Source organism: Lepidochelys kempii, chromosome 21 (genome assembly GCF_965140285.1).
Source record: "Lepidochelys kempii isolate rLepKem1 chromosome 21, rLepKem1.hap1, whole genome shotgun sequence".
Classification (NCBI taxonomy): domain Eukaryota; kingdom Metazoa; phylum Chordata; order Testudines; family Cheloniidae; genus Lepidochelys; species Lepidochelys kempii.
The window spans coordinates 11,153,697-11,177,914 of record NC_136400.1 but is presented as its reverse complement, the minus strand read 5'-3'; the positions used below and the strand labels follow the sequence as shown (position 1 = coordinate 11,177,914).

General features: G+C 47.9%; 1 protein-coding gene across 9 annotated transcripts in view; it reads right to left on the bottom strand.

The window, feature by feature from the left end:
• SCUBE3 (signal peptide, CUB domain and EGF like domain containing 3) overlaps nt 1–18,446 on the bottom strand; it is a 98,426-nt gene extending 79,980 nt beyond the window's left edge. For all 9 annotated transcript variants that reach the window (XR_013634867.1, XM_073319490.2, XM_073319491.2 and 6 more), the window contains exons 1-2: nt 17,907–18,446; nt 74–196 (exon numbers count right to left, since the gene is read on the bottom strand). Coding sequence is in view for 8 of the 9 variants with exons in the window: in XM_073319490.2 (XP_073175591.1) it covers nt 74–196; nt 17,907–17,991 (208 nt within the window). In the remaining variant the exon portion in view is untranslated. The remainder of the gene's footprint in view (nt 1–73; nt 197–17,906) is intronic.
• Between the last annotated feature and the right edge of the window lie 5,772 nt (nt 18,447–24,218).

The following is a 24,218-nucleotide window of genomic DNA, read 5'->3' as shown; positions in this document are numbered from 1 at the left end:
TGTTGACTCTTTAAGAACACAGTCACAGCATGGGTTGGTTTTTCACCCAGCTGGACCAACCCATGCTCCTTACCTTTGCAATGTTTCCCGTCTCCGGAGTATCCGGACTTGCAGATGCACTTGTAGGATTTGGGGGTGTTCTGGCAGAGGGCGTCAATGTGGCAGTTGTCGGTCCCCTCAACGCATTCATCGACATCTGTGGGAGGAGGAAGGGAGGAAGCGACATCATAAATCTCTGCACTGCCTGGAGATGCGCTGAAAACACCCCGACTGTCAATACTGCGCCTGGCTGCTGCTGCTCTGCGGGTGGAAGATCAGCGTGAGAGACTGAAATTTGCGGTGTAGCCACAGAGCAAGTGCAGCACGGGCAGCAGCAGGGCAGACTCACCACGTGCACTGACCATGCCCAATCAAAGGGCCTCAGCTAGGGCCAAGCCATCAGTCTCCAGGCCTCCTCCAGCCCTTGGCCTCTGCTGAGGCTGCCAAGGACAGGCCTCACGCAGCCGGCGCTCACATCAATGGAAAGACTCCCGGTGACTTCACCAGGAGCCGGATCAGGATCAGTACAAACAAGTTCAACCATGAGCGTTTGGGCTTGGTGCGGGAATCCCCACACAGTCAGAGAGCGCCGCTCCCTTCTTGGTTCTTGTAAAATTCCCCGGCCAGCCTTCTCCCCGGCACAGCCAGAGAGCACCAAGCCCCCACAATGACTAGTGACTAAACTCCCCATGTCTGCAGAAGCGGGTTCTCAGCCCCGCAGGAGACATTCCACTCTGCCTAGGTCTCCATCCGGCCCCCCTTTCAGCAATGGAGTTTATCCTCAGACCTTCCGTGTGAGGCCGGGCAGGGCTATGATCCCCACTGCACAGATGAGGCATGGAGCGACTCGGTGACTGGCCCAAGGTCGGACTGTGGCTGAACCAAGAACGGAACCTAGGTCTCCTGTATCCCAGTCTGTGACTTAACCCGTGGCCCATCCTCCTGACTCCTTGTTCCAGAGTGGAGAGCCAGGGGGAGAGGATGTCAAACAAATCTTCCTCCTCCTCTCTCAACCCAGGTCTCCTCTCCCCCATCTCCCCCTTCTTCTGCCCCCCCCCAGCCTCCCCCCTTTCTACCTCCTTCTCCCACCAACCTGGTCCCCATTCCCAGCTCCCCCTGCTTAACCTCACTCTCTTCTTCCCTCCCTTTCTCTCCATCCATCCGCTTCACACGGCCTTCCTCTCCCCATGTCCCCCATTTTTCGCTCACTGTCTAGTAGGTGCCCACCAGCCCTGCTGCAATTCAGAAGCAGCAGCAGCTCCGCCGGCAGGCGATTTAGCGATGGCAGGGGAGAAACACCAAGTAGGAGATGGAGGGAAAGGCCTGGCTTCCATACCACCCCGCACACCCCGGCTCCAGGAGGACGCAGTCTGCTGGCTGCAAAGGTTTAACACAGCAGGAGGCAGAGTTATTGGAGGTTTTAATGACAGTGGCCATTTATACACAGACAGCCCCGGACTGCAGTTTATGAGTAATAGGCTATTCACCTGGTTCCCTTCTGGCTTTTCACTATGTGGTCCCTATGTCTACACTGCAATTAAACACCTGTGGCTGGCCCATGTCAGTGGCTGCGGGGCTGTAAACCTGCAGTGTAGACGTTCGGGCTCGGGCTGGCGCCCAGGCTCGGGACGCTGCGAGGGTGTTTTACGACAGTGTAGACGTAAGTGAATAACCGAGTCTTCACGCGCCGCAGCATGTAGGACTAGCATGTCTAGCATGTCTCATTCGTTCAGCTAGAGGGCTGCCATTTCCACTACCGAGGGGGTGATTAGCTTGACGGGTTGACTTTTCAGCCCCAGCCAGCTGGTTGACAGGTATAGGCCCCACCCCCAAAACTGCAAGCAGGCTGATGAGCTGTTGTGGGGTCTTGTTCTGCTTTTGCTTCCTCCCCAGGCTGGCTTGCACCCCCGGTTCGCACAAGAGCAAAGGGCACAGAAGCTGTGCTGGTGAACAGAATAATGGGTTGTGATGACGATACAATCCCTAAAAGAAGAGCGAGTCAATAGCTGCATCTCTTTCTCCACTGCCGGGTATTGTACAGATGCCTTCGCATGAGCTCGAGGAATGGTGGGCTGACTGGGCTGAGGCATGGGACTGAGGCTCAGGAGAGCTCTGTTCGATTCCTGGCTCTGCTACAGACTCCCTTTGTGGCCATGCGCAAGTCACTTGACCCCTCTGTGCCTCATCTGTACCATGGGGATCATAGGAAGGGTGTTGCCTGGGTAGGTCCATTTATACTTGTGAGGCTCAGACACTACAGCTGCCTAAGACATAGGAAAGGGAGCTAATAAAATAGATCTTGACCCACAGCAGGACGGTTCCCTGCAATACACAGGCTCTCAGCCTGGGGGTCGTGACTATTTGGTCCTTCCCAAGCGGCTAATCTCAGTGGAAGGAGATTGAAAGCCACAGATCCCGCAGTCTCGCTTGGAAAGCCGAATGGCAGGGAAGCGGCATGCAGTCTTCTCTTGGGAGACTATTCCGCTGGCCTAGTAGATCTTTGCTCTCAGGAGATCTAAAGGGCTGCTGGGCAGACTTCCAAGTGGGGGAAGCCACCACTCGAAGCGTGAACGTGACCAATGGAAGTTATCCCAAGGAGGGAGTCCCACACTGAGCAGGAGAAAACCCCAGTTACTCTCTCACTCTGCCTCTTATTCTCACACTTGCAGGGAGATCACAGGAGCTGTTATTGGGAGGTTTCCATTTGCAAGGCAGAGCGGGCACATGCATGTATACTGTATAAATATTTACACAATACGTTCAGATTTGTTGTTATCTGACATTAATCATGGCCGGGAGCCACCACTGCAACCCCAGGGTCATTAATCACCTATTAGAACCTCACCCAACAGATTGGAGACAACAGAAGATTTACAGCACGGGGTGGGGAAATTGGATCCAACTTTCTGTCGTCAGAAGAGGCACATGGCACATCCAGACAGGGTGGAAAAGAGCACGAAACAACATTTTGATGTCACCACTGTGAGTATCAAAAGTTACAGCGATCTGAGCCCTGTCCGTACCGGTGCTGTATCAACGGGAGATGCTCTCTCGCGGAGGCGGAGTAATCACACCGACAGGAGAGCACTCTCCCGTCAGCACAGAGGAGAGAAATCGGATTCTTTGTGCCAAAGCTTTCCCGGCTAGTAGCAACCCCTGTCAGACCCGAGCGGTTACCTCATAACTCAGCAACATGGAGACAGCCACATTCTGAGGCGTGACTCATCTGAGCACATTTGGCCCGGCTGATAGCTTGCACTGGCTGGGCACAAGGAAGGCGCCGGTCCCCTCTGTTAAAGCTGTCGGTTGTGAGACTTCCCCGGCTGCAGACCTACCCTCTGCTCCCCGTTGTCCGTCCCTGTCCCCCGCAACTGCTGCCACACGCAATTCACCAATCTGCTGCAATAAAGAGCCTGTGTGTGATGAAAACTGCCCAGCTTCCTCAGGGACGCTTTCTGGTCACCTCCCTTCCTTTCTGAAGCTGGGATCAAGGCTGTCCCCAGCCCCAACTCCCTGCATCCTTCCTCTCATTGCCTTTTCACCCTGGTCCCTGCCCTGCTGCCCATCCCTATTGCTTACACTTCTGGAAAGGGGAGCCCTTGCTAGTCCAACCCTTCCCCCTTCCTGGGATTCCCAACCCCTTGTTCCTATGAAACGGTGTATTTCCAGCAGGCTCAGCCAAGAGGGCAGCCACCGTCGCAGACCCTCAAACAACAGGTGACGATGAAAGGGCTTCTACCGAGCCAAGGACAATGCTGTAGCTTAGAACTCACATGGACTCCACTGCAGGGAACTCTTAGGACACAGGGGTCTTAGATACACATGGAAGGGAAGGAAATGAGTGTCAGATTCTGTTTTCAGTGATACTGGTGTAACTCCAGGGTAATGCCACTGATTTCAATGTAATTACTCCTGATTTACACAAACGTAGCTGAGTTTGGGATCTGGCCCAAAGTTCCTTTCAGTTCTACGGGAGCAAGGGGTAAGGTCATTTCCTCCCAAGCAGGGCCATGCATTTCATTGTGGAAATATATGCCCCCCCTCCTCACCTCACCCTGCCCCCAAGGGCGCACGCACCCAACAATACGCAGGCACCACTTTTAAAATTAAAAACGCCTGCAAATAAAAACAAGATGGAAAAACCTGCAAAAGCCCACAAAAGTGTAAAGTTCATCCCTCCCGGAGTCCTATTTCCCGGCTCTCGGGAACAGAGCTGAGATTTCCACACAGGATCACACAGAGAACTCCACGACCACATTTCCTAAAGGAGACTAAGGGCTCAGAGCGCTCGCCACTGAACGGGAATGGCTCCAACCCCTCAGGTATACAGGGCCAGGAACCCGTGGCTCAGGCTGTGGTGAAGGGATCCCAAGTTAAAAGCTAATGGTCGCTGCAGGACACGCAGAGTCCCCCTAACCTTTTCCTTCCGCTTCAACACTCTTGCTGCTGCCCACACCAATCCGCAGACCTGACATGCGGCCCCTGGGGAGACACGGGACGCCGGAGTCTTATGCAAAGGCCAGAGATGCCCCTTAATACAGACAAGGGTGTCTTGTGCCCCAGCAAACCGCCCCTGGCACGGGTTGCAAACACTCTCTCAGCCGGTACCACAGAGTTGGGGACCTGCGTGGTGCCGGCTACAAGGGAGAAGGGGAGGATTCACAGGTCTGCAGCTAAAACACTTTTCACTCAAAGGGCCATTCAGTGCAGGAGGAAGCGCTGGAATTACCATAACTCACCATTTGGCATCGCGTCCAGCTGCAATTAGACTTTCAAAGGAATATTCAACTCTGTGTAACCTTTTTCATCGCATTGAAAGGGATGCTAAGAATAGCAAGACTCAGCACTTAGGCACGGCTGCCATCTTCACCGCACTTTTCAGACACTAACCGATTGTGCCTTGCAGAAGTAGGGAAGCATCAGTTTACAGATGAGGAAACTGAGGCACAGACCCAAAGGCTTTTCAGAAGTGCTGAGCACTTGGGGTTCCACTGGCCTGCAGTGGCCGCTGTGGGTGCTTGAAAGTGCTGGAAATGATTGGCCCAAAAGGTGCACAGGGAATCGATTTCACAGGCACCCAGATCTCGTTACTCCAAGTCTGATGCTTCAGAGCACAAGATCACCTTTCTCTCCTCCTTCTGAGCACTTGTCACGGACCAGGAGCCCACTGGCGCTATACAGAGAACAAAAGACCTTTGGCCAAAATATACAAACCGAGGAGGCTAAACAGAGGCTCCCCAATCCACATTTAAACACCTAAGTAAAAGTGGCCTGATTTTCAGAGGCGCTGACCAACATCAGTTTCCATTGACTTCACTTGGATTTGTGGGTTCTCAGCACTTCTGGAAATGAGGCCATTTATGCATAGGCACCTACATCTGGATTTAGGAGCCTAATTTTAGGTACCAGGGCTTGAAAGTTTTGGCATAAGTAACTTGCGGACAGTCACTGAGGGAATCGGAGTCAGAATGGGAATTAGGACACAGGCAGGCATCCGGGAGCAGTCCCCAGATGCGCTACTTAACAGCTTTCTAGGCAAGACGCTTCTTAACCTGTGCTGATAATAAAATCACATTAGCTTTGAAAATTCTAAATATTTAATTTACTCTTTTGATATTTACTCTGCTTCATTTTCACTCAGCGGGGACAATGAGACCCTCTAGACCAGCAGTTCTCAAACTTTAGCAACCCGAGGACCCCCCATTTTGATTTAAAAATTTCCACAGACCCCAAAACCACCTGCTCAGCCCCAGGCCCCGCCCCCACTCCACCCGTTCTCACAAGGCCCCACCTCTTCCCGTCCCCGCTCGACCCCTGCCTCTTTCCACCTCCTCCCCCGAGTGTGCCCCGTCCGGAGGAAGGGGAGAGATTGATCATCAGGGCCCGCAGACCCGCTGGAGTACCCCGACGGACAGCCAGGGGTCCTCAGACCCCGGTTTGAGAAAAACGCTGTTCTAGACCATTTTGCTTTCTGATATTAGTCTGTTTCACATCCTGATTTCTGGGCACAGGCTCAATTAAAGCTGGTCAAAAAACCTCTCTCTTTCCTAAGAACATTTCCAAACAAAAAATTTTCATTCAAAATTTTGCATTTGAAATTTTTCGATAATTTTGTGGGAAATTTTCAATGTGGTTTTTGAAAAGTGAAGATGTTCAAAATACCACATCTTTGGGCTCCCTCGCTTTCTTGTCATTTTTTTCTTTTTTTGCCAGTGAATCCAACTTAATGAACAACGCCAAGGTTTTCCTCCCTGATCTTTTTTATTTATTTTTTGCATTCTGTAGCTTTTCAAAACATCTCCAACTTTGGTCAAGATACACATTGGCAAAAAGGATAAATGAAAACTTTGCCATTTTGTAACTTTTCCAAAGTTGGAGAAATTTTGAGACGTTACTATATGTGGGAAAACAAAATAACATACATACATCGCACCCAAATTCCTCGATACAACTCATTCACTGGCAAAGGAAACCTCCCTTCCCACTAAAAATCCCATATTGCAGAACATAAAACTCCTGAAAAATTGTTGTTTTTTTTTTGAAAACCAAAATGAAGCAAAAGTTTCAGTTTGAAACAAACATTTTTAGTTAACTTCCTTTCAAAATTTCTCACCAAAAAAACCCCCTTTTCCCATGGAAAAAAACTTGTTTTCAATGCAACCCCGTTTTTCTGCAGGAAAAAAATTTCAGTTGAAAAATTTTGACAAGTTCTAGGCACGACAAGCACTTTGGAAGGCAGGAGGGTTTTGATTATTAGACCAGCTGAGCAGAATGTTTTCAACATCCCATTGATGTTTCTGTTCATATTTGCTTTTGTAAAATCCTCTCTCTCTCTCTCTCTCTCAAATGTAGGACACAACCTATGTGATGCTTCCCCTTGATGAAAGCAAGTCCTCTTAGTCTCCGCTCTCAAATCCAGCCTCAGACTTAGGGTTTTTCTGGCATTCTGGGTAAAGGAAGTTCCTGTGTGCAATATCCTTTCCTGACACAGCTAGCACCGCAGCTAGCCAGCGTACATTTGACATTTGTTCAGTTTATACAGCACAATGGGGTCCTGGACCATGAGTAGGGCTCATAGTTAGGAGCATGGGGAAGGATTTCAACATTTTGGGGTTGAAGTGGCTGGTGTCATTTGTCCTTGTGTAGAGTCACGGCTACCTACTTCAACCTAAATGATTAGAAGTGGGCAATAATTATGGGAACCCAGCTGGAGACCCTATGGGTCTGATCTGCAATGGGGCTGAGCTGTGACACCTCCAGATGAATTCAAAAATCCATCCAAAAATGGAGGCACCAAGAATTAGTGAACAGGAGAGGAGAGAGACTATACGGTGCCGTTCCCAGAGGAGCTCTTCCTAGCAGCCTCACGCTCTTCTGCGCAGCTCCGTCTCCAGGCAAAGCCAGACTTATCAGCCACATTAGGATGAATTCAGGTGCTGGGTAAAACAGCGACACAAACTTTCACTGTGTGACCATTCCCAGACGATTCTAGACAATCAGAACACAGCAACTCATCCGGACGCTGGCTCAGCCCATGCTGCAAGACAATTCACCCTTCACTTAGGCCACGTCTACACTATGGGTGCAGTAGGTATGCCACTGCAGCACCGTCATGTAGACACTTCCTCTAGCAAGAGAAAGGGGTCTTCCGTTGCCAGAGGTAATCCACCTCTCCAAGCAGTGGTGGCTAGGTGCACTGAGATACACCTACACCGGGGGTTAGATCGGCATAGCCACAACACACAGAGAGTGCCAGAGCGGTGCTGACCTAACTTTTAAGCATACACCAGGCCTTATTTTGATAGCAAGGAAAACACGGGCACCGCCTATGCCAGGCTCTGGGCACAGAAATTAAAAATCCAATGCAAAAAAAAAAAAATCACATCAGCATATTCTCCTCCCATCCACGGTCACTGCAACGTCTCAGAGACCAGCTCAAAACCCTCAACCGCCCTGCAAATTCCTGAGAGACAGACACCCCCCCCACCCTCAGACCCCCTCAAACGCCTGCTGAACATGGCTGACTTTGCAGCTTACCAGCAGGTTGAGACACACAGGGTATTTTGGACCAACATGTGGACAGTGAATCCCACGGGCACTCATGGAGAATATCCTGCCAGCAGCTCCCTCTGGGTAGTGCTCGTGCCTACACTGATCTTGACCAAGGACTAAATTATTAACAATTGTCACTACCGGGCCCACAGTGGGATGGGTCCAAGGCTGGTGTCACATTGGGGGGGGGGAAGCATTTGGGTACCTGAGGGTAAGGATACAATTTCTTCTTCACTGTCTCTCCCTCCTCTTTCACGTGGCCAGGTGCTAGTGGATTCTCAGCAGCAGCAAAGGGTTCTGGGAAGCGGCAACCACAGCACCTGCCTAGGGCACGGCCTGCCCCAAATGGAATTTTGTGAGTCACTCAGGAGGAGAATGGGGAGGTGGGGGTGGAGAAGCAGAAGGAAAAGCTGAGGGTGAAGTTATTTGGGTTGCTCCCTAGCCATGGGGACAGCCCCCACTTTCGATCACCCTCAGGGCCTCTGCACCCACCCAAAGGAGCAGAGACATGGCCCTGGCGGGGAGGCCGCTGGTCAGAAACAAAAACGAACACCAAGGACAGGGGTTCCTGGAGCAAAACAGCCTCAAACCACCAAGGCAAATGCAAAAATAAATACAATGAGAAACCTGGGGGGAGGGGGAAGCCCCTGCACACTCACATCTCTTGAGCCACAGCCCACTCCTTCTCCCTTCCAGCTCCTCTTCATGCTGACAGCCGCAACCTCTGTCAGCTGGAGCCCCCTCATTGCAATGAGCCAGCACCTGGGTGTTCCCACAGCCCCATGGCACAGCTGCCACTCTCTCTCCTTTCCCCTAACCATTTCTGCTCTCCCCCATCACTTTCACTCTGACTGTCCTCTCCTACCCCATCTTGTTTTTTACCCTTTGGGAATTCCCCTCTCCCTCATAGCCCCACTGACTCCCCAGAAGGCTTCCTGCTGCTCCGAGTGTAGATAGCAAGGGGAGTCTACAGAGTGAGCTCATGGCTATGGGTTGCTGTCTGGACCCATCGCCCTCTGCACTGCCAACTGAGAAGTGATCGTCTAAGTGATTTGGGTGCTAACCTGAGACTTGGGAGACCTGGGCTCAATTCCCTGCTCCATCAAAGACTTTGGACATGTCACTGAGGGCCAAATTTCTAGAGGTCTTTAGGCACCCAAAGGTACAGATAGACAGGTGCCGAGTGGGATTTTCAAAGGGAGTTAGGCACCTAGGCGTTTATCTTCACCTTTAGGCACCGAAATACTTTTAAAAATCTAGCTATATGTCTCTGTGCCTCAATTCCTCATCTGCACAGTGAGGACAATAGCTTCTAGGCCTGCCACAAGGAAAACTACATTAGAAATTGCAAGGCACTCAGAAACTGCATTAATGGGGGCCCTGTAAATACCTAAGCTACCTAGCAAGCTAGAGCGTCTGCTGGCTCTTCATATAGGAGCAGGAAGGTAAGACAGCCATAGGACCACGCTGGCAGATCCAAGGATGTGTGGCATTCCTAAGGAACAGGAGCGCAAGGATCAGTTATCTGGTTAGCAAAGGAAATGCAGCCAACTGTAGGCAAAATCAAAACCAGCACTGCCCTGTCTTACGTCTGCAAAGATATGAAAGGTGTAAACACCAAGGCCAGAATTTTCAGAAGGGCTCAGCGTCTCCACTTAGTTCTGGATTTTCAAGAGAGCCCAGCTTCCATCTGGGCACCTAAATAACTGGCAATGGGGGAGGGTGCCAGAGCTCGGGCTACAGCCCAAGCCCAAACATCTACACAGCGATTTCAAGCCCCAGGAGATCGAGTCAGCTGACCCAGGCCCACCATGGGACTTTTATCCCTGTGTAGACGTACCCTAAGTGACTTGTCCAAGGGGACGCAGAAAGTCTGTGGCAGAGCAAGGACTGAATCCAGATCTCCAGCGCCCCAGGCTAATACCCTAACCAGTGGTCCCTCACTTCCGCCCTGTTTATACTGCAGTGGTGCTAGATGTTCCAGGGTTCCACTGCACTAAGTGTTGTATATACACATAATAACACCTAGCTCTTATGTGGCCACTTTTCATCATCAGCTCTCAAAGTGCTTTGCACAAGAGGTCACTATTATTATCCCTATTTTACAGATGGGGAAACGAGGCACGGAGACATGTTACTTGCCCAAGGTCACCCAGCAGGCTAGTAGCAGAGCCAGGAACAGAACACAGGTCTCCTGAATCCCAGTCCAGTGCTCCATCCACTAGGTCACATTATCTGTGCTACCAGCTTTATTTCATTTATTTTTTTAAAAAGCCTGGCTATGGGTCCTTTCTCCTCCTCCTTTTTTGTGTTAAGACAAAAAAACCCCACCAATACGTTTTTATCTCTAGGCTAAAAGCCCAAATCAATGTGCAAAGCCGGGGTGGTAGCAAAAACAGCTCCAATACAAACAAAAATCCTGTAATTTTCATCTCTCTAGAAGAGCTTCAGATTTTTCTTTTAAATTAAATATATATACACTATATAAAAATAAAGTTAACAGCCTTTCTGTGTGTGCGTGTGCGCGCACACTTGTGTGTGTAGTTGTTGGCAGCCTCATTAAGTTTCCACTCAGCCTTAATGCCAAATTTAAGCTTTATAACTTCAGGAGCCCTTTTCACCAGGGTATTAAGAACCACCTCAGACACTGCGGTGCAGTTTATTAATCATTTGTTTGGCTCACAGCACAGCCAGGGAGCAGAGGGACTCGGGAGGGCAATTTGTATTGCACTTAAAAGGTCTGGTCACAGGACAACGCGCTGCTTCATCTGGAAGATGATGAAACGGCCTGAACACATGGCCCCTTCCTCCAGAAACAGGCCTCACAAGCTCAGAATGTACTCCGGAGGCATCTCTAAAAGAAGCCGGCTGGCTGAGTCTCTTTGTAGTGGAATGGTCTATCAGGAGGCCTCAGAGCTCTCCGCTTCCCCAGACAACTCTCTACAGAGTCTTGGTTTTGGGGAGAGAGCAATAGGCTTGTCATCCCTCCAGGATTGTTCTGGAGTCTCCAGGAATTAAAGATTATGTCACATGATGAAACCTCCAGAAATACCTCCAAACAAAATTGGCAACCCTAGAGGCCGGGGGGTGGGGGTGAGGGGGTGTTTTTACAAAGTTAAGAGAGAGGGGTAGAGACACCCACAGGCAGTGGACGTGTGCAGTCAAAGACTCAGAGTTCAAATCTCAAACACTACCCCAGGGCTTTCCAGTGTTAGCCAGGCCTAGCATTTGGCAACTCAAGTAGACACGTGGAGCCAGGATGTCACGTGACCAGCACCCAACATTCTGAGCTCTTCTGAAAATCTGGCACAGGACGGAGCAGGCATTTATGTGCACTTCCAACAGATGACCACAAGCCAGTGGCCTTCGCGATAGCCTTCCTTGCCCATGGCTCAAACCACTATGCAGGCTTTCATGCCCCCTCTCCCTTCCCGCTCCGAGGGGGTATTATCCCTATTTCACAGATGGGGGAACTCAAAGCATGGAGAGGCAAAGAATGATTTGCCCACAGCTGAACAGCAAGTCAGTGCAGAACCCAGGCGTCCTGACTCCTAGTCCTGTGCTCTGCCCACAAGACCGTCCTGCCATACCAATCAGAAGGGGCCACACCGCTTTGAAAGTACCCTTGTTGCTAGGCTGAGATTCCCAAAGCCATCCAGTTTGGACACCCACTTCCCACTAAAATTAAAGGGCCATGAAAATCTCAGACACAATCTCTAAGGGCAAAATCCTTGGTTATGCTACTAGGGGAAGGGAGTGAGAGAGCAGAGATGCTCTAGGCCCGACCGCCCTTTCCCTTTCCCTGGCATAAATCAGGAGTCACTCCACAGGGTATGTCTACACAGCAGCTGGAAGAGTGCTTCCTAATGTGGGCAGACAGACATGCTAGCTCTGCACAAGCTAGTGCATTAAAAAGAGCAGAGTGGTCACAACAGCATGAACTAGCCACTCAGGGATGGACCCTGGAGATCAGGTGGGCCTGCCCACCCATGCCACTGTGACCAGATTGCTCGTCTTTCTACCCACGCTGGGACCCATCAGCCAAGCTGCCGTGTAGACGTACCCACTGAAATCACCAGCGGAGAACAGGAACAACAGGCTTGTCGTGAGCACTATTTTATGCAGCAGGAGGGCAGAATTTCTCACACCTGCACTAGGAATGGTAACCACTTATTGGGCAAAACCAGACCTTTTGCTGGCTAGCACGTATGCTGCCATGTGCTCCTCTCCTCCCTGGCCGCTCTCCACCACCGCCTGGCCTCTGCCACAGAAGGAAGGATGAATTCACTGTGGTCAGCCAATCTCAGGGCAGAAGCAGCTTTCTCATCACAGCAGTATGTGGCTCTCATCCCCACAGCATTTTAGCACCTCACAATCAACAAGGGACTGTCTTTTCACAAAGCCCCGGGAGGCGTCATCCCCCATTTTACCATCAGCAAAGGGAGATGAAATGACTTGCTCAAGGATGCACCGGAAGGCTGAGGCTGGGTTTGAACCCAGGTCTCCTGCAGCCTAGTCCAGGGTCCTATCCACTAGCCATATTTCCTCCTCAACAACACCCTCCCTTATATAAAGAAGAGAGACTATTCAATGAGGACATTGGGGCAGCAAAGCTCCTGTATGCCGTGTTTATGGTACATTGCTACTTCTTCTGCGTTCATGTTCCTTGGAGGGAAACTGTGACAACGAATGGGCAAATTCTGCTCTCAGTTACGGAGTGGCTTTGACAGCATTATGGCTTGATAATTCCATGTAACAGAGCTGAATCTGGCCACAAGGCAACAATTTTACAGTCTGATCTCAAGTGGGCCATCAGCTGACCCCCATAATACCCACGTGAGGGCCAATCCTGGGCTCCCTCACTCAGTGGTGCGGGTAGGAGGCAGTGCTGAGTCTTTCACGCCATTGCACCTTGCTCACTCTTGCGTATTATTGCTGACGAGCTCTCATGGCTTTTTATAATCAGCCCGTGGCTCCATGGTTCCCTGCGCCGTCCTAGCCCCACAGTTCGTGCTGTGCAATCTCGAACACCTCACTACAAGCTGGTCTTTCTTTCGTAAATTTCTTTGTGGTTTTCGTGCTTCTCTCCCCCATAAGGCTTGTTTCTTTAACAGGTTACAACACCCCCAAGCTCTTTTTTATATAATTTGCTCTGCTCTGGAGAGGATGGAAAATGAAGATCATTGTTTGGGTCCTCTCCTTCACACCAATTTCACACCAGCACGCAGGAGATCAGACTCAGTCCCTGTGGGCTGATCTGCATTGGAAAAGCTGTGTCAATTTAAACCCACTTCTACTTCCAATTCAGTCTACACCAGGAGGTTTTTGCACCAGTTTAATGGACTGATTTTAAATCCATTTAGATGCAACTATTCTGAAGTGCACCAGCCCTTAATTCTTTAAGAAAATAGGAATGTTTTTTGTTATGGGGTTTTTGTTTTTGTTTCTGTCCCCTGTCCCTTCCCTTTGGATAGTGGATTTTTTAAACTAATCAAACTTTCCTTTTAAAATATATAGGTTTTCTGTTTAGAAACTGACGATCACGTGATCTCCAGAAGGGAAAAGGCCTTAACTAAAAGTCAGTCTGGATGGCACACTGGGACTAGTTTCACATTGTGAGACAGAGCAAACCTTCTTTACCATCACAAGCTTTTCCGAACACCTCTCTAGAGACTTACAGTTTCGAAAGTGAAGGGTAAAGTTATTCACGCATATTTTTTTCCTAAATAGATTACTCCAGTGTGACTTTCTGCTCAGAAAAATAAATAAATAAAAATCCTCTACCCTTCCAAGACAGCAATGCACCTTGGCACGGGAAGATTCAAGGGGTCTGGATATTTATACTCCAGTTGTCAGTTACAAATAAAGTAGTCTTCCCTCCCCCTCACCCCCCCTTTTAAAAAAAATCTAAGTCCAGGCATGTTAGACACCCTCAATCAAAGACCTCCTTTGAATTGCTGCGTGTTGAAATGTTTACAGTTTTATATCTCATATTTTAGCGTGGTGGTGGGGGGAGTGTGATATTAATACTCTGACTTTTCCAGGGCATAAGCAGGGGGAAGAGGAAAGAGGAGGAGTGAGGGGAAAAGGTTACACTGAGATGGGAGGGGAGCGTCTTTTCTCTGCAATCATATAAATTATATTCTTGAAAATTCCCCATGCTGTGGGCCCTGCAGGTGCACTCCCATTAAAAGAGAACCTAACCCATTACGCCAGAAACCCATCTGCAATCAGCATCTTCATAATAACACTGGAGATTGATGCCTCTGGGTAGACAGGGAAGATTCTTGATGGGAAGCTGAAAGATCTGTTCCTTCTAGTGCAACTGGAGCCAGGGAAGTATTATGTCTTTATAGATATTTAAGAAAAGAGGCTAATTAATGCTTCTACTTGTAGATTAACAATTATTTAGGCTATGCGTTGTCTCTATTTAACACACATGTGCATGCATGCATGTGCATACACACACAAAGGAGATTTTAAACCTCATTTTGCTTTACTGTACTTGGCACAGGGTCTGTAGTAGACTTTGCACTAGCTGGTATTAAGAACTAAGTAGCAGAATCCTTTGATAGATGCTATATTTACACCCACACCCCCACCAGCCTTATTTTCTTTCTAAATTTTGCCCATCAAAGGGCAAATACAATTCTGCATTGCTTCTGAAAACGTGGAGGCTGCAGCTCAATGACTTAAGGAAGGATCTAAAGGAGATGCATGATTACCTAGGACCAGAGGAACAGCCAGACTGGAGCAAACATTGGGTCCACATCTGGCTCAGAATTCCGTCTCAGAGAGGCTGGCACCAGCTGCTTCAGAGGAAGGTGCAAGACACCCTGCAAGAGGCAGTGATGGGATGACTTGCTCCCGAGGAAAGACTTCCTGGGAGAAAGAAGCTGGAAATGAGCAACGGGATAGATCACTTGATGATTCGCTGCTTTGTTCATTCCCTCTGGAGCACCTGGCACTGGCCACTGTCGGAAGACAGGGTACTGGACTAGATGGACCTTGGTCTGACCCAGTAGGGCCATTCTTATATTCTCCTGACCCCTAGTAGTTAGAGGTTGGCTTGCACTTGTGGCTTATTTACAAGAGTGAAGCCCAGCAGTAGAGCAGGTGGCTTCCACATCACACTCTTATGGATCGTAAAATGGTTTAACAGGTACACAAAGGAGTAAACAAGAATGGGTGAATTTATCAGCTCTTCAGTACAAAAGGAGACTTGCCATTTAGCTCTGGCTTCCAAAGTATCATGAAATATACTCTTTGACTGGTTTATCCATGGGTTTATGGGAAGAACACAGACCTTACTAGCAACTTGGTATATATAATTCTTGGCTTGCCAGCATCTTCTTTTGTCTATTTGTTAATTAAACCCAGATTATTTGGTTTTCTATTAATTCCCCTGCCTTTCCCTGCCTAAACTAACCTGACAAGTTCCCCAGAGGTCCAAAGCTCTTCCAGACACTGGCTCTTCTTAAGTGAGGCCTGGAGGATGATTGTACTAAATCCGTTCCTTTCTTTCAGACTAAACTTCCAACAGATAATTCAAAGTTATGAATCAGCAAGCCTTACAAATGCGGAGATCGTTTATTAAAATGCAGGCAAACCCGTAACACGGAGATGAACTGCCTCCAGGTTTCAAGGCAGTTGCCTGGGTGGTAGCATTAGAAGGATAAAAGCTTCAAAGTTAGTAGATTTTTAAAGAGCCCTTTAAAAAAAAAAAAAAAAAAAGAAGAGGAAATAATTTTATACAAGGACACATCCTCAGCTGGTGTAAATCAGCACAGCTTCATAGATTTACACCAGCCATGGATCCGGCCCATCATTTTTCAAAACCTCCCGGTAAAATATGCCTTAACCACACTAATTTTTACATGTCAGTTTCCCGGAGACCTACAGTGACTTGTTCATTCTGAAAGCCAGCGGATACTGGATTCTCAATGAGGATACATTTTTCTCTGTGATATGCAATTTACACTCCATGCTTTCCAAGTTCAACTTTTTCCCTGTCTCTCCCTCTCTCCATACCATTTAGTTCAAGACTTCAGGTATTTCCAGTGATATAGAAGGATCTTACCCTCAAGTTCAAACTTTTTCACAGCTACTTTTCACTCACAATTCACTGGAAACATCCTCACTGAGAATAAGCTATTATTGTATGCTACCGAATTAACTGATTATAAGAGTTGCCTGCTAATCTACAGTTGCAAGAATAATTAAATTTATCAGCTCATTGGATCAGAAATTGAAATGGGGAGAGGACAGATCATCAACTGGGGTAAACCCTTGGATTTACCCCAGTTGAGAATCTAGCCCAATGTTTTGTCTCTCCCCACCCCTCCTCTTTCTTCCCCTGAAGGGATCTGTCAAGTCTCTGCAGGATGGAATTTTACTTTGCTATTTTAATGCAATTCTGGGCCAGGCTTAAATGGAACTGGAAACCAAAAGGCCTTAATAAATAAATATTATGATAAGAAATGAAAGCAATGTATACACCAAAGATAATTTGAGGCGGGATAAAAAACTAAACATTCCTTTCTGAGCCTAAATAATAAAGCTTTACATTAAGCTGGACTTTCTCTTTCCAAACCCTGGAAAATATCCACTTGCGTTTGCCCAGACAGTCCTCCCATAAAGTCTTCTATTGTTTTAAAAACACTTTTAAAGAGATAAGACAATAGCCTTGAAATTCCTTCCAACTTTGCAGGGGATGGGGACGAGGGGGAAGAATACCCATGCCTGAAATATGACTATCATTAATGATCTTTAGAAACATCCCCTAATGACCCCATTATTTCTCCTACACACTATTTAATCTCAACATGTCCATAGGTGCTTAGATACTGGTATAAAAAAAAGCCGTGACAGATTTATGTAAATGATGTATACATACATACATACAGAGAGAGAGTGTGTGTGTGTTTGTGTGTGTGTGAGTGTATAGAAAAAACAGAGATTGACACCAATAGGGGTACTATAGAAAAAATGAAGATCTGGCTAGCCAGACCGTGTGTGTGTGTGTGTGTAAAAATCTAAGCTAAATATAGAGGTGTTATAAAAAACACCTAAAATACAGATAGACCACGCGTAAAGCTAAATGCGTGTATATAAAATAAGTAAAGGTAAATATAGAAGTGGTGATATAGAAAAACCTGAAGCAGATAAAGACGGGTGTGTGTTGTGTATACACACACATGCGTGGGCACACACAAAGCAGTATACATCATCTACCTTAAGTTTGTCTCTAGCATCCATCATCATAGGAGTAGCTAAATGTTTACAAGGTTAAATAAACTTGAATATACACAAAAATAAATATTAATATGCACTTTACACCTTCCATCATTACCAACATCAACTCTTTTTTGCCTTTCTAAACATCACTTGTTAACTCTAAAACCATTAGATAATTAGTCTTCCCAACCCACATGGGAGTAGGTATTCTTCTTCCCATTTTACAGATAGAGACACTGAAGAAAACAGCTCCCTTTTGCCTCTGATTCTAGGACTAAAAACAAAACAAAGCCACAAAACAACAACAAAAACTTTTCCCACCCAATATTTCCCCCCCTCTCCTCTCAAAGAAAGTCTAAACCAGTCCCTAAGACATGAACACAGCATTCATTAAAGGGCTAAAACCTAAAGAGAGAGCAGGATCATTCTGTGATCAACCTCGCAAACATTTCCACAATTTATTGTTAATGCTGCTCAATTCTCAGACGGCAGACGAAATTAAAAACCCAAAGGAAAGGTACAAGTCGCCTGCATGCAGACAGAACAGTAAACCTTAGAGCAGTGAAGATTCTTCTTACCTTGACTGGCTTTATTTGCCAGCGTGTTTCCAGAGTGGAGGAGAAAGAAGAGAATGCAAAATTCAGCAATCTGCAAAGCCCCCATTGCAGTGTGTGTGTGTAAGACAGGGGATGGTTGGTGAGGGGAATTTTCTGATGCTTTTCAATAACGGCCTAAACATGTAAGAAAGAAACAAAAAAAAGGTGGTGGTGGGGGGGAGAGTTTAAGGAGCTCTCTTCTGGCTGTGTGAGAGACTGGGGGAGGGAAAGGCACTGAAATGATGGGAAACGCTACTCTGGGTTCAGCTTGAGGCTCTTGATTCTAAAGAGAAGCGAGTGAGAGAAGGAGACCCAGGGCAGTTTGAAGAAAGTGGACTTGATCGCTCTCCCGGCTGCTGCCTCTGGTGTTTTTTTTTTTTTTTTTTTAAATCATCCCAGCCAATTCCAGTTTTGCAAGGGAGCAGCAGCAGCAGCAATGAAAGGGGGAAACAAGGAGCCTTGGTCTAGAGCTGGGGACCTGAGAAAGGGGAGTGGAAAGGAGAGATCCATCCAAGCAACGCCCTTTCTTCCTTTCTTTCTATTTGGCTTTGGCTACTCCTTCTTTGATTCCACACACACACACACACCCCCTCATCCCCAGGCTCTGCTCTGCCTGCAGGAATTTACAGTCTGCCACTGGGGGAGCAGGGCCAGTAGCCATGGAGACAGCTTCCCTGGGAGCAAGGAGGTCAGGCAAGAGACCATGTGCATTCAATGGATCAATGCAAGACTCCCATGCAACCTCCAGACCCAACAAGAATGGTTTCAGAGTAGCAGCCGTGTTAGTCTGTATTCGCAAAAAGAAAAGGAGGACTTGTGGCACCTTAGAGACTAAACAAGAACTGTGCAATCTCTCTCCCCCCACATCCCTTTTTGCCATGTTCAGGAGGAATAGGGGGGTTGGGCAGGTGTATGGGGCGGGAGGGGGCGGGAAATAGAGTGTGTTCAGAAAAGGGAATTAAAGAAACCAGTTTACAGATCCCATGATCTGCAGCACACCTCTTTGGTGCCCAGTCTCAAGACAAGAGAGCATGTTATGCACCCTCACTCTGTGGATCAATGGAAACTCCAGATCAAAGAATATGCCCTCTTCTTTTTGCTCTGTGTGTGGGTGTAGGGGAGGGGCAGGCGGGGAGAGGGAGAATCAGAAATAGCAAAAGAATCAGTCTGCAAATGATCTAGAATCTTTGCTGCATTTCAGCAGCTTCCCCCTTCTCCTCAGTTCCAGTCCCCACCACTTGGTGTACGAATTTAAGATGGGTGGCAGGGGCTTTGCCTTACCCTGGTGAGACCTGTCCCCTTCGCTGGATAGTGTGTGAACCATCTTAGCCCAAGGGTCTCTTTCTCCCTGAATCATTCAAGATACCTCTGAAGAGCCAATTTTCTGGGAGGAAGTGTGGGCTAAGTGTGGGAGTAGGAGCCAGGACTAGTCCCATCTCCAGGAAACCATGTTAGAGCAAGAAAAACCCTGGGTTCTGTTCCCAGTTTTGGGAGGCAGTGCTACCTAGTGCTTAGAGCAGGGAGGCACGAATCCAGGGTCCCAGTCCCTATCTCTGTCAGGCAGACTCCACTGCGTGAATGTCGGCAAATCAGCTCAATCGCTCTGTGCCTCAGTTTCTCCATCAGTAAAATAGGGGTCATCGTAAATCCCCCACAGAGATGGTGGGGAAGGGGTTGTGAAATGATAATTAGTTCCTGTTTGTAAAGTGCTTTGAGATCCCCAGATGAAAGGTGCTCTAGAAGCTCTGAGCACTGACATTCTGCACCAAACGAAATGCGCTTTCAATGACATTCAGTGGGGAGGACTTTCCTTTCAGGGCTTTATCCCCACGCACTGCCACCCATTATTAACACCTATTTGCAGGACAGTCATGTCGATAGACTCCATATGAAATCAGGGTCCTAGTGACTTAGGCACGGTAAGAGACGGTCCCTACCCCAAAGTATAAACAGACACGACAGACAAAGGGTGGGAGGGGGAAAAAAAGAGGTACACTGAGAGGAAGAAACTTCACCAGGGTCGCTCAGCAGGTCGGTAGCAGAGCTGCCAATAGAACCCCAGTGCTGCCAATTCTCACCGTTCTTGTCCAAGTCTCGTGATATTTATCATCTTTCTTAAACCTCAGAGACAAATGATGTTGGGAGAATTTCATTTTTCTTTTCTTTGAAGTAAGTTTCTAGCCCTCCTGGTTGCAGAGAAAATCCTGAGACATCACCCACAAAGCTCCCAAACCAGCAGCGAAATACAAAGAAGCCCCATTTCATTTTTCGGTGAAAGCACAGATTTTTAAGCCAGTCTAATCATTTTTAAATGCTTGGAGCTGTCAAGCCAAAACACCTAGATCAGGTCCTAAATCCCAGTGCAGTGCTCTTGCCGCTAGACCACACTGCTAGAAGCAGCCACCCTTTCTCCCCACCCAGGGAGCAGCAATGCAGGACATGAGCAAACTTGCAACTGTTTTTGCCATCCTTGCCAAAGAAATGACAGAGACTCAGCAATGCACTTGTGTCATCCTGCTGAACTGGATGGGACCAGCCAGGCATGTAACCGTCTGGCAGGAGGGAGAGATGGAGTGCAAGGCGCAGTGAAAGGAGGGGAAGCTTGCCTGAACCTAGCAGGAAATGGACAGCATCAGTTTTGGGACAGCTTAGTCAGTGTGTGAGGGTGGAGACACTTTGTGGCACGTTTTGTGAGCAAAACACTTTTGAAATCAGATCAGTTGTCCGAAACAGGGCTGGCTGGCTAAACAAATATCCCTGCATTCCAGACCAATAAAAGGAAAGACATCTTTCACACAAGCACGATTAGCCTCAAGATACCACTGCAGCCAAGAGCTTAGTAATAATAGCTAGTTCTTAGTGCTTTTCATCTGGAGATCTCAAAACACTTTACAAAGGAGCTCAGTATTATCATCCACATTTTACAGCTAATGAGGTGCAGAGAGAGAGGAAGTGACTTGCCCAAGATCACCCAGCAAACCCTTGGAAGATCCAGGAATCCGTCTAGTCCCCTATCCAATCGGAACCAAAGCTGAATGTTATCCACTGAGATGGCTAACAAAGTTATCCAAAGTTAAAACTTACATTCTAAAAATAAATAAAAGGGGTTTGGGAGGGACCTCAGCCCTCATGCTTCAGGGTGTAAGCCAACCTCTGCCTACTGAGGGTGAGGAATAAATAACCGAGAGCAGGTTATCCTATCACTGCCTCCTTTAGGGTTTCTTACCCCTTCCTTGGAAGCAGCTGGTGGTGGCCACTGTTGGAACCAGGATCCTGACTAGATGGACTCCTTGTGTGATCCAGTCTGGCAATTTCTCTGTTCCCAGGCACTGGAGATCAGGGATTTAACCTAGGGCAGGAAGTGACAGGGGAACCACTATAACCTACATGGGGATACTGCACCTGTCCTGCAGGGTCGGTGCGGAACACACTCAACCTCCATGCAGGAGCAGGGGCCCCCTTGCTGCCGAATCAGGGCACTAATGATCAGAGTGTTTGTAGCAGCAAGGTTGTCTTGGATATTGTGGATGAGGCAAGACGGCAGCATGTGTATAAATTGCTAGTGATATCCCTGCTGCACAATGGATCTTTGAAAAGCCACCTGCCACTGAGACCCCCTCCTTTTCCCTCCCTAACCACAATCAAGACCCTCTCTGGAGAATCACTGTGCTCATGAGTCACCATAACCTCTCCTCTCTATCCCCAGATTCTCGACACCACTGGCATGCAAACAGGGACATACACGTACGAAGTGGAGATGGTCCTTCAATAAACCCAAAAATCAACCCCTTCCAAAGAGAGAGAGGGGGGCAAGAGCTGAAAGACACTCACAGGAATGAGAAAGAAAATGAGGAAAGATGGATGTATAAAGCTCCTTTCCATTAGCAGCACCGACATCCTGGCTGCTGCACTCACACTTCCCAGCCTAATACGAACATTTAGTTCAGCTGTGTTCAAACACACAACTCGAAAGGTACAAGTTCTCACTGGCTGGATGGCTGCAGATGAACCAAAGACAATTGTCTTTCCAGTACCCCTCTATCATCCCTTACTGGCCAGAGAGTACTGGTGGGGCAGCCAACAGCCTTTGTATTTAGAGTAAGGACTTGTATAAATAGGGCAGTTTGCACTAGTGCAAGCCACTAATATAGACAGAGTGCAAAACAGGAGTTGCACCCATGTGATTTACCCCAGTCATTTACGGGACTATGTCACACTGGCACAGTGCTTCTGCACAGGGGCTTTGTTCAAGGGTAGCTACCCTAATGCAGAAACAACACAAAAATGGCTCCAGGCAATGGCAGAAGGGTCGAGTTGCATCATTCCCAATCCACACTAGCAAAGGCCAGGTTGACAACAGCCGTAACAAATCTGTGGTTACCGAGCAACTTCACAGTTGTCACTGTGCTGCCCACCAGGGCCACTTGGAATTTCACAGCAACATCGGGGACAGAACTTGGCTCCTTCTGCTCCAAAAACCTAGGCCTCCACAGTACAAGCTGAAAGCAAATCACCGTGAATACTTACCAGTATCGGACCCATGACACACAGTGGAGCAGTGCAAATACACACTACTGAGTATTATAGATCTGGATAAGAACGACACTGTTGGGAACGTCCTCTGGGTTTTTAGTCAGCCCCTTCCCAAGCCCTTAAGAGTTACTCTTCTCGAAATAATTTTTAACTAGCTGCTTTTGTTCTTCTCATTTTATTTTTCTGCTAACGCCTCTCGACTGTTTAACAAGATCCAACATCTGTCTCGTTTGTTTAGACTGTAAGTTCTTGGGACAGCAGTGGTCTTCATCTGAGCAAGGACTGGCGCAATGAGACCCCAATCTCCTTTTAGGTTACTGCACACTGTATGTAATAGAAATACTCTGCCCAGTACACTCCGAAACCAGCATCCAGCTCATGACATCACACCTCCTACAAGGGTGCAATGGCATCAACTTTCCTTCCAGACGTGGGTTTGTCATGTAAACATCAGATTTTCTTACAAGTCGCTGTCCCCACTCTCCTGAGTCAAAATGGAAATTCTTCTCTCACTCACACCAGTGCTTCTTCACTGTCGTCAGCAAGCCTCAGCTGATGCTGTAACTCAGAGCAGAACCTGTCCTTCTCCAACCAGATGATTTTTTTGTCACCATAACTAGAGGAAAACTAAACACTATTTTTTTAAAAAACAAAACAAAACCTGTCTTCTAAATCTGGAGACAGACTTCAAGGCACTAGAGACAAGACCTTTAACTATGTTGATTTATACGCTGAGGTTATAAATTACAGGTTTACGCACTAGTGTAAACACCCATAAACCAGCCTTAAATACACAGCATCACATGTAATCAAAATGCCAAAACACCATCGGGCCTCGTGGACAACACTGGATGAAAAGCTAAGTATTAGCAACATGCTCAGGACTGAATTTAGGTTTGACAGTGCTGCGCCAAGCTCATCATTTTCTAGATTCGAAAGCCACAAGGGACCACCATGATCCTCTCCTTTGACCTCCTGCATAAAACACAGGCCAGAAAACTGCCCCAAAATAATTCCTCATTCCCAGCGAAGCCAATGGAATTCCACTGGAGATGAATCTGACCCTCTGATCCAGATCTTCAGCTGATGTAGATAGTTGGAGCTTCGCTGGTTTCCCTCAGCAGAGTGGTCTGTGTCTCAGGGCAGGGATCTCAGTGGGAATGGGATGGATGAGTCATCCACAATTTCCAAACGAGCTTCTAACTATGGAGGTGCAAAACCAGACACTGTTTGAAGGCCTGTGTGAAATGAGCTGGTCTCAGTCCAGTTCTTGACTGGCGGGTGGCCACACCACAAAATTCCCACACCACAAAATTCCCACCACAATGAGCCCCACCCCTTTTTTGGTGTGCTCAGCGCAGAGGACACCAACCCAATGGGCCACAGAGACTGAACTCTTCTTGCCTCAAGGATGGGCCCTGCCCAGGCGGCGCTGGGAGGAGGAATGGGGAAAGCTCACACTGCTGCAGCCAGTGCCATCCCTGACCTGTGCTAACCATGATGCCGACGACGCCATTTTGAACAAGGGCGAGTTTGTTTTCCTTGCACTCCCAGAATAAGCCTTTTGTGTACAACCTGCGCGAAGCCTTTGTGGGTTACCGAGAAAACGGATGTCCAAAAGTGCATGACCAAAACCCAGGGAGTGGAAGCATTACTTTGGGGACACATGAGGGGCTGAGTGGAGGCTACTTTGCAAACTTGGCTCGATGCGAGTGGTTCAATTGTCCATTGCTGCTTATGACTGCTCCATAGCACGAGTCT